The sequence below is a fragment of the Meleagris gallopavo genome, chromosome 12 (genome assembly GCF_000146605.3).
Source record: "Meleagris gallopavo isolate NT-WF06-2002-E0010 breed Aviagen turkey brand Nicholas breeding stock chromosome 12, Turkey_5.1, whole genome shotgun sequence".
Lineage (NCBI taxonomy): Eukaryota > Metazoa > Chordata > Aves > Galliformes > Phasianidae > Meleagris > Meleagris gallopavo.
The window spans coordinates 17,031,908-17,046,880 of NC_015022.2; the positions used below are offsets into that span (position 1 = coordinate 17,031,908).

General features: G+C 49.3%; 2 protein-coding genes across 6 annotated transcripts; one reads left to right on the plus strand and one right to left on the minus strand.

Annotated features, from left to right (window-relative positions):
- Nucleotides 1-7: 7 nt before the first annotated feature.
- RASL12 (RAS like family 12) lies at nt 8-4,561 on the plus strand. 2 transcript variants are annotated; one of them, XM_010717573.3, is made up of 6 exons: nt 8-160; nt 776-892; nt 1,597-1,653; nt 2,849-2,922; nt 2,991-3,181; nt 3,510-4,561. In XM_010717573.3, the coding sequence occupies exons 2-6, from the start codon at nt 784-786 to the stop codon at nt 3,874-3,876; spliced, it is 798 nt and encodes a 265-aa protein (XP_010715875.1). In that variant the 5' UTR covers nt 8-160; nt 776-783; the 3' UTR covers nt 3,877-4,561. The 2 variants fall into 2 exon arrangements, with proteins under 2 accessions (XP_010715875.1, XP_010715874.1); XM_010717572.3 differs by lacking the exon at nt 8-160 and adding an exon at nt 167-700.
- A 104-nt stretch (nt 4,562-4,665) lies between these two features.
- Nucleotides 4,666-14,855, minus strand: SLC51B (solute carrier family 51 beta subunit). 4 transcript variants are annotated; one of them, XM_031555350.1, is made up of 8 exons: nt 14,755-14,855; nt 11,006-11,128; nt 9,260-9,407; nt 7,853-7,953; nt 6,987-7,361; nt 6,564-6,701; nt 6,029-6,119; nt 4,666-5,317 (listed from the first exon to the last, which is right to left on the minus strand). In XM_031555350.1, exons 4-8 carry the CDS (start codon nt 7,890-7,892, stop codon nt 5,098-5,100), a joined length of 864 nt encoding a protein of 287 aa, XP_031411210.1. In that variant the 5' UTR covers nt 7,893-7,953; nt 9,260-9,407; nt 11,006-11,128; nt 14,755-14,855; the 3' UTR covers nt 4,666-5,097. The 4 variants fall into 4 exon arrangements, with proteins under 4 accessions (XP_031411210.1, XP_019475116.1, XP_010715871.1 ...); XM_019619571.2 differs by lacking the exon at nt 9,260-9,407; XM_010717569.3 differs by lacking the exons at nt 9,260-9,407; nt 14,755-14,855 and adding an exon at nt 11,220-11,236.
- Between the last annotated feature and the right edge of the window lie 118 nt (nt 14,856-14,973).

The following is a 14,973-nucleotide window of genomic DNA, read 5'->3' on the forward strand; positions in this document are numbered from 1 at the left end:
GGGTGCTGATACCGCCCGCACCCGGATTGGGGCTGTGCACAGCCCCATCTGGGTGCCCCATCCCAACCGCTGTGATCTCCATGACAACGCTGCCTCCAGCTCCCACCTCCTCCCCGGGTTTGGATCCCATCGTGCTGATGGCTCGGGGCGGTCGGCAGCGGTGAGTACTGCCCGTGCTCTGCTCTCCCCATGCGTTTTGGGTGGAAAAAGGGTGGTTTTGTGTTTGCTTGTTTGTTTTCTCCCCGCTAACCCTGCTGGCAGCAGACGTTATCCATGCTGAAGTGCATCTTGTACGGAAGGAGCAGGGAACGCACAGGGGTAGACAGAAGCACGCTGTGCCGGTGGGAGATGCGCTGAGCGCGCTGTGCTCAGCTGAGCAGCACGGGGGAAGGCTGGGGGGGTCCGTGCCCATTGGGGGGTCCCGGCAAGGCGCACGGGATCATGGCAGAGCCGATACCAGCCATCGTCCCTCTGCAAATCTGCTGCGGGGGCAATGCAGGCAGAGGGACGGCAGTAGAGTGGCCGGGGACGCGTGTCCAGTCCGGCCCCGTGCGGCAGCTTGCCTTACAAGGAGTTTGGCTGCGACCCGAGCGGCGGGAGCAGCACTCGCCTCCTCCTGCCTCATTCATTGCGTGCGGCACTGGGGCCGCTGCTCCCCGGCACCGCCGTGACCTCCGAGCGCCCAACATCCCAGCGGCAGGTGGGACGCTGCTTTCTGTCTTTCTGGGGTGGGGGTAGAAATGGGGTCCCCCATTGTTGCTTCGCTCTCTCGCAGGACCGAGGATGGCCTCGATGTTCGGCAAACCGCGGGTCAGCACCGAGCGACCGCCGCAGAGCCCCGTGGCAGAATGCAACGTGGCCATCCTGGGGTGCCGGGGGGCTGGAAAGTCAGGTGGGAGCAGCGCTGAGCCGCAGCTGCTGTGTGGCTTTTCGGGAGCCGCGGGTGCCTGCACCGCTCCTGCTTCCAGCATTGGCACCACTGCAGCATCCCTGCCCCGGTGCCGGGCAGCATCCCTGCGACAATGGGGTTTTGTATGTTTAGGAAAGGAAAAAGTTCCTCTGCAATCGTTCCAGAGCCCCCTGGGTCATTTGCATGGCTGTGGCTGCGTTTGCTTGTTTTGCATGTGATTCCCATGGATGTATATCTATATTAATGGCTATTTGTGGACCTTTTGGGTAGCAGCAATGTTTCCACCTGCACGATATGGGGCTGTGTTCTGCATGAGTCCTGCAGGGAAGTACACGGATCCTCAAAAGTGGGTCCCCAAAAGTGGGTCCCCAGAGGCCATCCCTGTGCTCCACTGGTGAGGTGAAAGCCTCTAAAAATCATCAAATCGTAGATGTTTGGCCCAAAATGCTTTCTTTTTAGTGGAGTAAACAACATCGCTCTCTAAGAGGCAATTCTGGGAAAGCCGTGGGACAAGCGGGCAGGATTTGGGCGAAAAAAGTTGCTTTTGGGCTGGGAAAAGAGGTGGAAGGCAGATGGGAGAGGGGTGAACAGCCCCACTGCTGGCTGCGGGTGGGGTATGGGGTGATGGGAGGTGACAGCATGCTGCTCAGTGGGGTGACCATGCCATCCTCCTCCACCTCCTGCAGCGCTGACAGTGAAGTTTCTCACCAAGAGGTTTATCAGCGAGTATGACCCCAACCTGGGTAAGGCGTTTCTCCCCCCAGTTACTGTACCCCAGCTTTCCCTGCATGTCCCCAATGTGCTCTGCTTCCCATCTCCCACACTTCCCACGAGTACGGCATCTAAAGGGGGGGAAAAAAACAACACGGCACCAAAAACAAGCAAACAAAACCCACCAAATAAACAAACAAACCCCAAAGACACAAGAAACGTCAAAAGGGCTGAATTCAACCCAAAACAGCGGTGAGAGCAGGCGTGTCCCATAGGAAGCAGTGACTCCTTGCATCGCCTCGCCAGATGTGACACTTTTAGGTGTGGGCCCCCATCCCTCTTTGGGCTGTTGGGCAGAGATGGGCAGAGCTGCACTGCAGGTGTCCCTGGGGACCGTGTGGTGCCGTGGAGTGGCTCTGGGCAGTTTCTTTTCCACTCTGAGTAATTAATAACTATTTTCCTGGGCTTGTTTCCAGTCTGCAGTGAAGAGCTGTAAATGATTTATCGGGGACATTCAGGAGATATGGAGCCCGTCCAGGAAGTGGCTCCAGACCCTAATTGCTTTTAGGAAAGAAGGAAAAAATCCTCTGTTCAGTTTCACAGCGGCTCTGCCATCATCCCAGAGCAAAACCTCCCCAAAAGGCACCCACCAGGAGCAGCTGGGAGAAGGCATCCCCCGATGGAGGAGCCCTCCTGGTTCCCCAAGCGAGGCCTTGCTGCTTTTGCCTGAGTGATGGGTGCTCAGCCCTGTGCTGAGCTCTTGACTGCCATGTCTCACTGGGTCGTGGCATTGAGATAAGGGCTAAGGCAGGGGGTGATGGCTGTGCTGGAGCCCATGGTGGGGGTGGAGAGCAATCAGCCCCCGCTTGCAAAAATGCAGCAGGTTCTGGGATTAAATCTCAAGGAGATGAAGCCTGTCAGGTTAGGGAGGCTGTGGTTAGGCTGGTTCAGAGCAGGTGGGGGCTCGATTTCTTGCCAAATGGTGTCAGGAGGTGGAAAGAACAAATATGCCACCCTGTTTTCTGCATGCAATGGGAGAAAGCAGCTCCCAGCCAGGGCTGTCCCCACTGCATCCTTCCCAAATGACGCTGTTGGAAGGAGCACAGTGTGTCCCCCAGCAGCGGATGCTCCTTACCAGAGGCTAAGCTATTTCCTTGACACCCCAGCCGGGCTTTGCCTGGTGCTGGGGACACACAACCCATCCTCAGAGCCACCCTTGCCTTGCAGAGGACACCTACACCTCGGAGGAGCTGGTGGACCAGCAGCCCGTGCTGCTGAAGGTGATGGACACGGCCGACCAGGTGAGGGCCGGGCAGCACCGGTGCCACGGTGACATGGTACCATGCTCACCTGCTCCTCTCATCCTCAGGATGGCCCCGTCAACTGTGAGCGCTACCTGCACTGGGCCAATGCCTTCCTCGTTGTCTACAGCATCGACAACAGGAGGAGCTTTGAGGGCTGCAGCCGCTACCTCGATGTCCTCGCCCGGCATGCGCGGGGCTGCCAGCGCCAGAGCCCCGTGCTGCTGCTGGGCAACAAGCTGGACATGGAGCAGTACAGGTACCCACCGCCCTTCTTTTCCCAGTGGAAACAGCCCCACTGCCAATGGGGCAGTGTGCTTGCTTGGAGCCCATTGCTGCCTTTGGTGGGATGCGTTGGGGTAGCCACGGGGCCTTGACAAGCTGAGCCTTCATCCCACTGGTCCTCAACCAGTGGTCCTGCTCAAGACCTGTCCCCTTTCTAAGGGGTTCTGTCATCACCTCCACTCCCTACACCCTCACTTTCTTTGTTGTCTCCTCGTTGCCAAAACAAGAGAACCCCTCATCCCTTTCTAATGGGCCAAGTGCACCAAGTGAGACCATGCCGTTGCCCCCTCCACTCTCCTCAGGCAGGTGACCAAAGCCGAAGGGACGTCCCTGGCCACCAAGTTTGGGTGCCTGTTCTACGAGGTGTCGGCGTGCCAGGACTTTGCGGCGGTGCAGCACGTCTTCCACCAGGCGGTGCGGGAGCTGCGGCGCGAGGCAGAGCACAGTCCAGCCCTGCGGCCTCTCTTCGTCGCCGAGGAGCAGCCCTGCCTGGCCATGGCCACCCGGCATGGCCTGGCCAGCTGCACCATCAACACTCTGTCTACTGTCAACCTCAAGGAGATCCCCTCGGTGGCCCAAGCCAAGCTGGTCACTGTCAAGTCGTCGCGAGCTCAGAGCAAAAGAAAAGCGCCCACGCTCACCTTGCTAAAAGGTTTCAAGATATTTTGAGGTGCATCCCTTTCCTGTTCTGCAAGGGACTGGTGTCACCAGGAATGGGGACCTCATCCCACTGACCCCTGCACAGCCCTGCCTGGGTGATGTATCTGTGGATTTGGGCTCCACCTGGAGCCAAGAAGCATTGCTGGAGAGCCATGCTGTCCACGGCTGCTCGGGCTTGTGTGTGTGAATGGGACCAAGCACCAGCAGGCAGATGGGAGCCCAGGGAGTGTGAACCACTCCTTAATCAAACAGAGACACCTGTGTCTCATGGGTCCCCTCACCAAGCAATAACTAGGAATAATTTATTTTTTTCCTCCAAATGAGAAAAATGTGGATAACGTCACAGCTGACTACGGGCTTCAGGTGCCCTAAAACTGGTCCCTGTGCATTGAAGTAACACCAAAACAGCTGTTTTTTTTACGTAACTTTTTACAGGACGATGTTCCTTTTCAAAGGTTTTGCAAGCAGAGATGCTTCACTGACCAGAAAACATTCTTAAAAGCTTTTCTTTAAAAAAACTGTTGTCTTTTCCAAATGTCTTAAGTTATTTCATGGCCTCCACGTGTGCCCTGTGAAAGGTGTGAAGCAGATCCTACCGCAGAGTGCTGTGTGCCATGAGCAGGCTCTGCCCATGCCAAGGCCCGGGGCTGTGCGCTCGTGTTCCGTGAGGTGAACGTTCTGCTCCTCCCCAGTCGCATCTATCCGCAGAGTAAGATATCCATGTGCATATTTGTACATATATTCATATAGATACGACTAGAGTGATATATAGAGATTCAATACAGGATTTTGATCAAGCACTTTGGAAAATATTTTAATAAAGGTAACTTTTGAAAAGAACAAACACTCCCCAGCTTCAGTGTCAGTGTTTCCATGTCTGCAGGTGAGGGCATGGTCCCTGGCTGACTGTGAGCTCCCATCCCAATAGGCAGCAGCTGAGTGAGGGGTGTAAAGATCAGCCAAGTGAGGCTGCAGTGGGGAGGCACAGGTTTGCCTCTGAGACCTGAGCCACTTCTACTGACAGCTCTTTCTTATTTTCTTCTTTTTCTTTTTCTTTTTCTTTTTCTTTTTTCTTTTTCTTTTTTCTTTTTTCTTTTTTCTTTTTTCCATTTATTTATTTTTTTTCCAGGCTAAAATTTTTCAACTTTTCGATCTTCGGTTTCTGTGAATTGAGACATTCTGGTAGGTTCTTTAGGGCCCAACTGCCCTAAGGCGATTTGACATCAGCTGTTACATGGCATCCTCTGCTGTTTCCCTGTACAGAGTGGTGACAGTCCCATCCTTCCACTGAACCAGCACCTCTCCCGATCTCTCATCCTGTGGCAGTGGCTCTGGCTTCTGCAGGCTTTCTGGGCTGAATTCTGGCACTGTTAGGAGGGCTTGCTTGCTTTCCAGCTCAGAATTCTGGGCAGCTTGCGCTGCTTCTTTATACATATGGATCTTCCTTTTCCTGCAGGGAAGGCATAAAAGGAACTAAGGAGTGAAACAGTGAGTCAGGCCCACATTTGGGGTGCGTGCCCACCTGAGCTGACTGCTCCCTCCATCTCTCTGTACGCTCAACACTGGGAATACTTCAGCTGCTTACAGGATGCCCTGCCAGCTGCACTGTGTCATGTAAGTGGTCTCAAGTGTTTGAGTACACACAGCCACACTGTTTACATTTGAAGAACACACAGTGCACCACATCGCTTAAAGCAAAGCAGTAACACCCAGCAAGCCACCATTAATATGAGAGGATGGCAGGGCAGACCTGCAGCATCTCTGTTGCTCTTCAAGATGAAAGCTCTGACGCAGGTGTATGTTTTCTCACCCTAGAAGGCAGTGAGTTATCCCTCAGCTGAAGGACTGTTGTGCAGTGGGACAGCACAGGGAAACAGATGGGGAATGCAGATGGCTGGAAAGTCCTGCTTGAGTCCCTGAGTGCTCCTGTACTTATAGGAGAGCACCTCACATACACATATTTAATGGCATTTTCCTCCTAACACACCTCTTGGGCTAGCCAGTGCTTTGACAGATGCTTTACTAAGGATTCACAGAGAAGTGGCTTGTTCTGAGTGACACATGCGGAGAGCAAGGAGCCATGCAAGGTTTTACAATGAACTGTTTGAGGTTCTCACTGCACCACCACACCTCAAATGACCCCTAAGTTTTCCTGACTTACCTGTTTCGTGAAATGTTAATGGCCAGAAGGACAAAACCCAAAATTGTGACCACGAAGGAAAGCGCAAGGATGGAGTAATTCCATGCTGATGCTGGGGGAAAGCACAAACAGGCAGTGTTGGCATGCATGGAGCAGTGTGGCCTGCAGAGCCCAGCCAGGTTTCCTCAAGAATCCCTACACCCTGACTGCTATATCTCAGCTGCAGGCTGAGGCCAGAGGTGTTCAGCATCAAAAGCAGAGCCTTCAGCTCTTGTTTTTGGAGATAACCTCAGCCAACCCTCCCTCACTGGGCTGGAGATTTGCAGAATTGGTTCCTGCCTGTCACAGCTCCCCAAACCATATCACAGCAAAGCCTCATGCCTTGGCCTCAGGCATGTCCTACTCCCTTTGGAGCTGAAACTGAGGGTTTGTATTTCTGGGGTAAATAATCCCCTTAGATAAATCTCTCAGATACCTCAATTAGGCAGGAGGTTCGCATCCAAGGACTGTACATTTCTTTGTCAACTCTCAACTCAAAAACATCGATGGGACTTACGGTCTTCTCTGCGGAAGAACCACAGCAGCTCCTCCAGCTTTTCTGGCTCCATATCCAGCACAAGGTCAGCACTGTATGCTGTGTGGTCATACACGTGTGTGCTGGTAAGGGCTGCGGGTAAGTAGCTATATTGTGCTGCTGTGGAGGAGAAGAACAGAAAGCTATGATGGTCTTTCACTGCAGGCAAAAAATAGCCTTCCCCTTAGCTCCCAGGGTTGTCCATGACATCTCTTCAAGCAAACAGAATGAAGCTCTGATGCACAACCTCATCTCATATGCTTAGAAAGTAGGGAGCATCTTTGACAAATGCATTTCTGCAGGTCCCAAGTGGGGCACCCAGGGCTGGAAAGACCCCAGAGTGCTCACTGCCATCCCACATTCCCCAGCAGTGCATGTGCACTGGGCCCCGTGGGCAGCACTGACCTGCTTTCTCCTTGCACACACTCCTCTCTGCAGCACTTTGCCACTGAGCCTTGAGACCTCTCACATTATCGAGCGTGACTCCTCTTTTGCTTGCCACCAGGTAGCCCTGGCTGCTGCCCAGAGGAAAGAGCAACGAATTGGAGCAGTCCCAGCTTGTGAAGCCCACGCTGTCACAAGGACTTGTCTGCACTCTGTTGGCTTCCACCACGGAGAGGCAGCTCTGTGTGCCATGATTCCTCAAAGAATCTCCTTGCCAAAACCAGTTCTGGAAATCTGATGCTGAATTACAGTCCGACAGCAATAAATTCTCATCTGTTGGGCTGGCCTGTAAACACTGCCTGATTTTAGCGTTCTGCAGCAGGAAAGCTTCAGTGTCTGCAAAGAAATCAGAATGTAAGTGTGGACACCCACACGCAGTTCGTGTGTCACCCTCATGAGAGTCAGGTGTCTTCCTTGGTGCAAAAGAGGCTGCAGTACTGCTATGAGCAAAGGTCTAGTGTGCAGATTTCCTCATGGCTTGGCCCATCTGCTCATGGTGTATTGCGAGAAAAAGAGAGCCCATGTCCTGGAGATGAAAAAGACCTATTTCCAGACAGCTGAGGTCCATGTATGAATGCTTCTGCCATGATACTACATGTGCACACTCAAAGAGGTGTTTGCCCTCAGCCAGTGAGGCGTTTGTAAGGTCATACAACAATGCTGGAAACACTTGTACGTGTGCCTCCAGCTCCTATGAGCCTGCCCTGCACACAATGTCATGCTGTAACCCGTGCTGAGCCTGGAGTGGGTGAGTCCATAAAGAGACACAGCCCTAGCAAATGTAACCTACTTCACCCACACCATTGTCCTCCAGGCTAACACTCTACCTTGCAGCAGAAAAAATGAGATAATCCAGAGTAACTTCATATTTGTCTGTGCAACTGGGGTGGATCACGACTTCACCAGTGTTTCTTCAGTTTGCAGATGCCTAGGAAAGAAAGGCAAGAGGTGAAGATTCTGTCACCAAGAGCCCTGGAAGTTACATGAGTTATTGCGCACAAGGAGTGCAGACAGTGGGCCATTGTGTTTCTCTTCTGATGTCTACAGAAGATGAGACAAAAGTACAAGTAGAAATGATAATCTTTTAAACAAATCTGTGCTCATAAGGGTGTGGGATGAGTGAGAAGAAGGCTCAGCTTCAAGAGGAATAATAGCCTTCATACGGGAAGCAGAAAGCAATTCCTTGACCTTTAGTCCCCCATTTGTCAGTGGCATTAGTCCAGGTTTTATAGCTGCTTGTCCAATGTAGTTCTTCAGCCTCCCTTAGAGGGCCCTGATCTGAGCAGAAGACTTTCAGTTTCCCTGGTCCCATCCCACCCAGCCTGACTGTATCTCTGCCACCTCCCAGAGGCAGGCAGGACCATGTGAGCTTTGGCAGTTTTGTCCACACAGCCCATAAAAGCACAGCTTGAGTGCAGCCAACACTACCAAGGCTACTGCCTGGAGACTAATGACTGCCAAGGGAAGGAACGGAGTCGGAAGCAAGGAAAATTGTCCATTCTAAGTTCTCTTGAAACCAGAAGTGTTGGATCTACTCAGCACACTGCTCAGCCGCAAGGCAGTAGAGATGCTGTCACTGATCACTGGCTTTATCTGAATTGTCATCCACTCATAGGTGAATGGCCCCACGGGCGATTAATTATTATATGAAGGCTGGACTTTAGTGGCTGTCTGATACTCAAATTGTATTTATAGCATGGCCAGGAGCTGACTGAAGCTGTTCCCTGGAAGTCACTCACAGGCATGTTCCACAGCACCAGTTGTGTCAGAATGCTCCTGCTGACTCCTTGGGCAAGCGTTTGTCCTATCGGTTATAGACCTAATGATTGCTCCTATTTCCACCCCCCACTCTCAATGTCTTCACAATTCAAAGTCCACAGTTTATAGCCAATCATGCATGCAGGCTTGCTCCCTGCTGCCAGAAAATCTCCTGTTAGCGATGCTTTTAGGACAGGACTCTGAAATATATCACGTGGTCTGCTTTGATCTTACACTTCGGAATATACAAATAAAATGTTTGCAGCAGTTAGGTATGCCAATAACTTCATGGTCCGGGTAAGCTTTAGCTGTTCACATAGCTCACTCCCCAGAAAGGAGGAAATCGAGTGCTGGTGCCAACGAAACCAGCTTATAAGTCTGCTACACCCTTGTAAGAAATGCCACCTGAATGAGTTAAATCTTGCTGTGCAAGGCTTCTGTGTAATCATTTGCTTGAGCAGGAATATTTGACATACTTGTTGACGATTTTCTCCTGAGGTGTTCCTCAACTTGAGAGACACCTCTGAGCAGCTGCACAGCAGGGACACTCCAGAAGACTGCTAAAAGATGCCTCTTGGGAAGATGGATATTTATCTCGTATTAGCAGGACAAGTAGATAAAAGCCTTTAAAGGAAATTCCTGTTATTATAAGGATCTTTTACATCCACACTGAACTAACCAAACTAGTTTGGAAGTTTTGTTCACCAAAGCTACAAAACAAAGTGCTCTCAGGCCTGTATCCACCCCATGGAAGAGCTCCCTCAGGACTGTCGATCCTCCCCATGTGGCTGACCAGCGCGATCCAGAACACTGCACCACCAGTTTACCCAGTAAGGACCAGTGAGCCCCACATCGAACACACTCTGAAGAGTTTGGATCTCCTCCAAAGTCATCTCCTCCACCTTTCCCTGAGGAGATGCTTTGCTCTGCTCTCCATGTCCCAGTTCGGGTGAGCACTGCATCACCAAACAAGGTGAGAGAGCGCGGGTGATGCCTTCCCCATTGCTCCCTTACCTCTGCGTCTCAGCAGTTGCTCTGGCCACTGTTGGATGGGGGCAAGCCCTTAGACACAGGCCTTAGACAACTCAAAGCTGTGAAATTTGGTCACAGCCTCTGAAGACAGAGGGTGCTTCCCAGCTTTGGTACAACATGGGAAACACAAATGAGAGACAGTATGTGCATTTTGAGCATGTGTGGAAGCAGAAGGAACAAACAGGCCAGCACCTATGAAGGAAGCATTCTGCCTGTGCTGCTCTGAATTTATGTTTGTACCTGAACCATCTCATCTTTGTTTTCATTTTGGAAATGGCAAACCTGCAAAATGCATATGCTGCATGTAGTTGTCGAACAAGGAGTCACTCACCAATGCCACCCCCAAATCCTCTTGCTCAAAACTAGGATTTCTGGAATTTGATGGCATTTTATGAAATCTCAAAAAAACTGATCTTGTTCCACATATGCTGTGGAGCCACCATGTGCTTTTTATGTTGATCCTTATCAGGCCTAATCGGTTGCTTATCAAGCCAGATATTGCCCTCACCTTGCAAATGACAAGTCCTCAGAGACTCACTATAGTGATATAAGATGGAAACAAAAAACATCTGGAAAGACTATCCTGTTGGTCTTCCTCCTCAATACTCACTACACACTACACGTGCTTGTCGCGTCCCACATTCTGTAGAACAGTCTCCTCTTGTCATCCAGACCTTTTCTCTGCTGGTTGTCTTAACTGATCATGTTAAACTGTGTCAGTTACTCCAAATATATTACCCAAGCGGGATGCCCTGACTTTGGGATTCATACAGGATATACAGTGTCACACCATGAAGAAACAAATGGATGAGTTTGTATATACAAAGGTACATTGAGAGATGAGTTCACTTAAAGAACACAAGAAGAATGTTTAGTATTTAAAACATTGAGACAGGAAGGCAGACTGTACTATTTTTCAAGCTTCGAAAAGTCAAAAGGTAAAGAGCAAATCTCAGTTAAAGTAGATTTCCCTTTAAGTGCTTTCAGGGCTGTTTATATGCAGGAGTTATCCCAGCCCACTTCTCCCTTGCCATTCAGTCTCTTCTTAAATGAGGCATGCAGCCTTTACTTAAAATTGAGAATCTTAGCTTTCTAACCAAAACAAATAAATGAACTTTCAAGGAACAGTAGCTGTATATGAACCCACAGGCGAGAGCACCAGGAATGGCAGTTAATCCCAGCTAACTCACCATGTCTTCAAGCCCCACCGTATGAAGACGTCTCCCCAAGCACCTGTCAGCTCCTTCCTACGGCGACCAGCTCCTGTCCTCTCGGATTGCTATGCACTGTGATTCATTCTGCTTCTGAGTCACCTGTGAAGGGAGTCCAACAGATGAGGTTTGCCCCAGTCCCTGAAAAAACACACCTCTTTAGTGGGGCCATGCACAGCACAGGGTGAATGACCTTTCTCCAAAGAATGAGCCGTTGGGAACTTCCAGTTTATTTGCTCAGGCTATTGGCATAATCAGTATTAAAAGAGCACGCTGAGTAAATGACACTGCAATCAGTTACCCTGGGTTAAAACAAGTGATACTGTTCCTTCTGACTGGCTCAGCCCTAGTTACATAGAGGAAATGCGTCCTGATAAATCAGATATTAGGCTTTTTTTTTTTTTTCTCTCTCTCTCTTTCTTTTAAGAAAATGGTCATTCTGAGGCTCTCAGAGCATCTTAAATACCAACTGGTTTTGCAAAGAGATTGTGCCACCCTTTTTTTACAGGTACTGGCGAGCGAGTTAGCAAAGTCAACAGGCTGCTTAGAGGCTTTACAGCCCGACAAGACTGATGTGTAGCATTTCTGTGCAAGTCACATCTGGGAAGAATGATTCCTGTTTAATACAGCCTCACTGCACTGAATAATTCATGAATGGAGCTGCATATGGCACACCAAGCTTTGTGCACACAGCTTGCACTGCTTAGCTAAAGCTTAATGGAAGATGGGCACAGTCTCCATATGCTTGTCCAGTCCTGGGTGTTTTCCAGCCTGGAACAAAGCATCTTTGGCACTGCAGCCCTGTTCCAGAGTGATTAATCTTTTGAATCCCACTCCACATCCGACTGAAAGTTTCCTCTGGCTGCCCCTGTGAAACTTCATCCCACATACATGCATCCTCCCCAGAGGGAGATGTTCTGCTGTTCATTGTCAGCCTGGCAGGGCTCGGGTCAGAGCTCTCACTCAGAAACATTCTCTCTGGGAAACAAGATCTCCCCACCTCGGAGGGAGACAAGTCAGAGCAGGATGTCACACCATGCTGTAAATCATCCTCTTGTTCCTCCCCATTTCAAGGTGGACTGTTTAAAAAAATGCCATCACACTAGGAGAGGTGTTTCCAAAGCATCCTTGTGAGCTTTTCTTTATGCCAGGCACACAGTGACAGGCCAGCAAGTGGTCCCATGAGCAACACAACCAAACTCCCTTGCCCACTGCCTTTGAAAAATGTGCAAGGAAAGAGGTGCCCAATAGCTTCTCTTGCACAGGAGACCCCTGATGCCTTGCTGTACCGCTTCCAAACCTAACAGCCAGAGTGGGGTGGCATGGGACAGTGAAACGTATCAGGGTACCAGGAAAGCAGCTCCTGCTTCAATCCTTGTCCCCCACAAAAAGAGGCAGAATGCAGGCTCATAGCCAAGGTGCCTTTAGGACTTAACACTGGAAATAAAACCAGTTCCCCTATGGTTACAGCAGGCTCTTGTTCCCAGTAATCCTCTGGGGAGGCACTCAGAAGCAATTTCTTCAGCAGTGAGTGTTTTATTTCATGCTTCCCTTGACAACACTGGCACTCTAATGGGAGATATCTATTTACTTCTTGGAGTCTCTTTCAGTGTCTTTGGCAAGGAAGCAAAGTGTAGATAGGACATTGATTTGTGTTCTGCTTCCTCATTGGATTTGTCTTCACTCCTCTTAAGAAGAGCTCCTCTGACCTTGGTGTTTTAATTTTGCTTATCTTTTTTGAATCTTCTGTGTCTTTGACCTGAAATGCCTGGTTACAGAATAACTAAATGTTGAGGGCTTTTTTTCCCCCCCCTCCCCCCCATATAAAAAAGCAGAGTTCAAATCCAGCGAGAAAGCAAGACTTACAAGCTTGGTTTTTTTTTTTCTTCCACGAAACAATCAGGTTGTTGCTTTCATTCTGCTATAAAAATTCACATTCAGATAAATTATCAGTTAAAATTCATGTACACTGTGGGGACGGCATAAAGTAGACTGTTTGAATTACACAGTTAAGTTAGAGCTGAGGATGGATTACTCGGGAGTAAGTATTTTGAAGTGAATTTAAGTCCACTTCATAGATGTACTTCAAATGAAACATTAATTATTTCACGAGTATGTCTGGCAAAATCTCAGCATGGACTTGCAGTATGTCCAGGAGCTTTAACTACTGTCAAAACTGAGAATACTTCTCCTGGGTTTCAGATCCTTGACGGGCAGAAGCCGAAGCTTCTTACACACTGCAGATGGGCTATTGGCACTGTCAGCTCCAACTGTATTGGGATCCAACAGCAAGAAATTACCACTGGGTTTGAACTGCCAGCTTCTTGGGCCACTCAAACATGTGCAGTAAATTCCTGGCTGTTCTGCACCACAAAGTGGTGGTGATAAATACAGGTTCACCCAGAGAGCTGGTACTCTTCTGCACAACACAGAATGTTGTCTTCAGTTTGGTCCGTGCAAGAGCTTAACACTAGTGATGAGAGCAAGCTTTAGGGTAAGCTGGCATTGCCGGGCTGGTCCGTGAGCCTTCCTCCTGTGAACTGCTCACTCTGCTTCTGGAAACCTTAAATATTCTCAGAATCTGAGATAATTTACATGGTCAGATTACGCACTGTGCGGAACGCTGCTTCCTCTCCTGTGAAGCCTGATACCAGTAAGGGCCTGATAGTATTCTTTATAATCTCACAGTTATTGTGCAACAACTAATCGTTCCTTGTTTACCAGCCTCATATTATTTATGGTCAGATTGCTAGACTGCCTCTTTCCTACATATTTTCCAAGCAGAAATACTCCGGTTGCTTTAATCTCTTCTTGAACAGGTGCCATTCCTTCATCCTTGCTACTCTTTTGTTTATCTATTTTTTGCTCTTTCATCCTACACCCTGAGGAGCTAGCTGAAATTGCAGAGAGGCCTAAATGTGACCCAACTGAGGATTTTCATGGGCTCCACAAGTAACAGAGAATTCCATAGCTAACAGAGAATTAAGCTTTCTGGAGCACACAAATTTAATGTGTTGATGCTCAACTATGAAATTATTTCTCTATTTGCTATCTCATTTTGTCAAGGTACAGAACTGACACTGTTAGGATCACTTGGCTTTTTTACTTTTCTCATGTACACTTTCTCATTAATTCTTCTCTGCTTCTACTAATGGAGATGGAGGCATTTTCTTTACCAGAACGAAAAATAAAACCCTAACGATGGACAAATATGATAGAGAGAGTAAAACCAGACAGCACCATTCTGTGTGACACAAAATCTCATTTTCCCTATTGACCTTTCCCTTGTGTACCCTTCTGTCATCACCTGCCCTCTATTTCCACCTCTTCTTTCTTTTTTCCCTGGCATATATAATTTGTTTACAGATTCTCACGTGCTATATTTTTGAAACTCCTAGCGTCAAAGATACTGACTGAGATGTATAAGGAATTTTGGATGCAGTATGCATTTAATGAAGTTCTACATGAGTAAACCACCATCCCAAGCGGGGAAAGAATGTTCTCAGCAAAATGATAAAATATTTTTGTTCTTATGTTATGGGAGAAGACAGTTCTTTAAGTGATTATCCTGACCTCACGGTTTACAATAAAACATTCTTTAATCTATAATCACTGTTAGAACAAAACTGTGCAGAGCAGGAACAGCCATTAGCTTCTTGAACACTGCATTGGAGCCAGGGGAAAACACCTGCTGCGGTGTCAACACCCTTTCCTACCCCGCATATTACCTTTGCACTGGGGCCGAGCAGCCAATGGTCAGCAGGGCCAAGGGGCACTGCCTCTGCAGCACACAGACAGACAGACAGGCTGCTGCCTTCCCCCCGCCTCCAAAATGGCGGCCCCGCCCTAAAATGGCGGTCACGCCCTCAAAATGGCTGTCCCGCCCTCAGAATGGAGGCTCCGCCCACAAAATGGAGGCTCCGCCCACAAAATGGCGGGCCCACCCC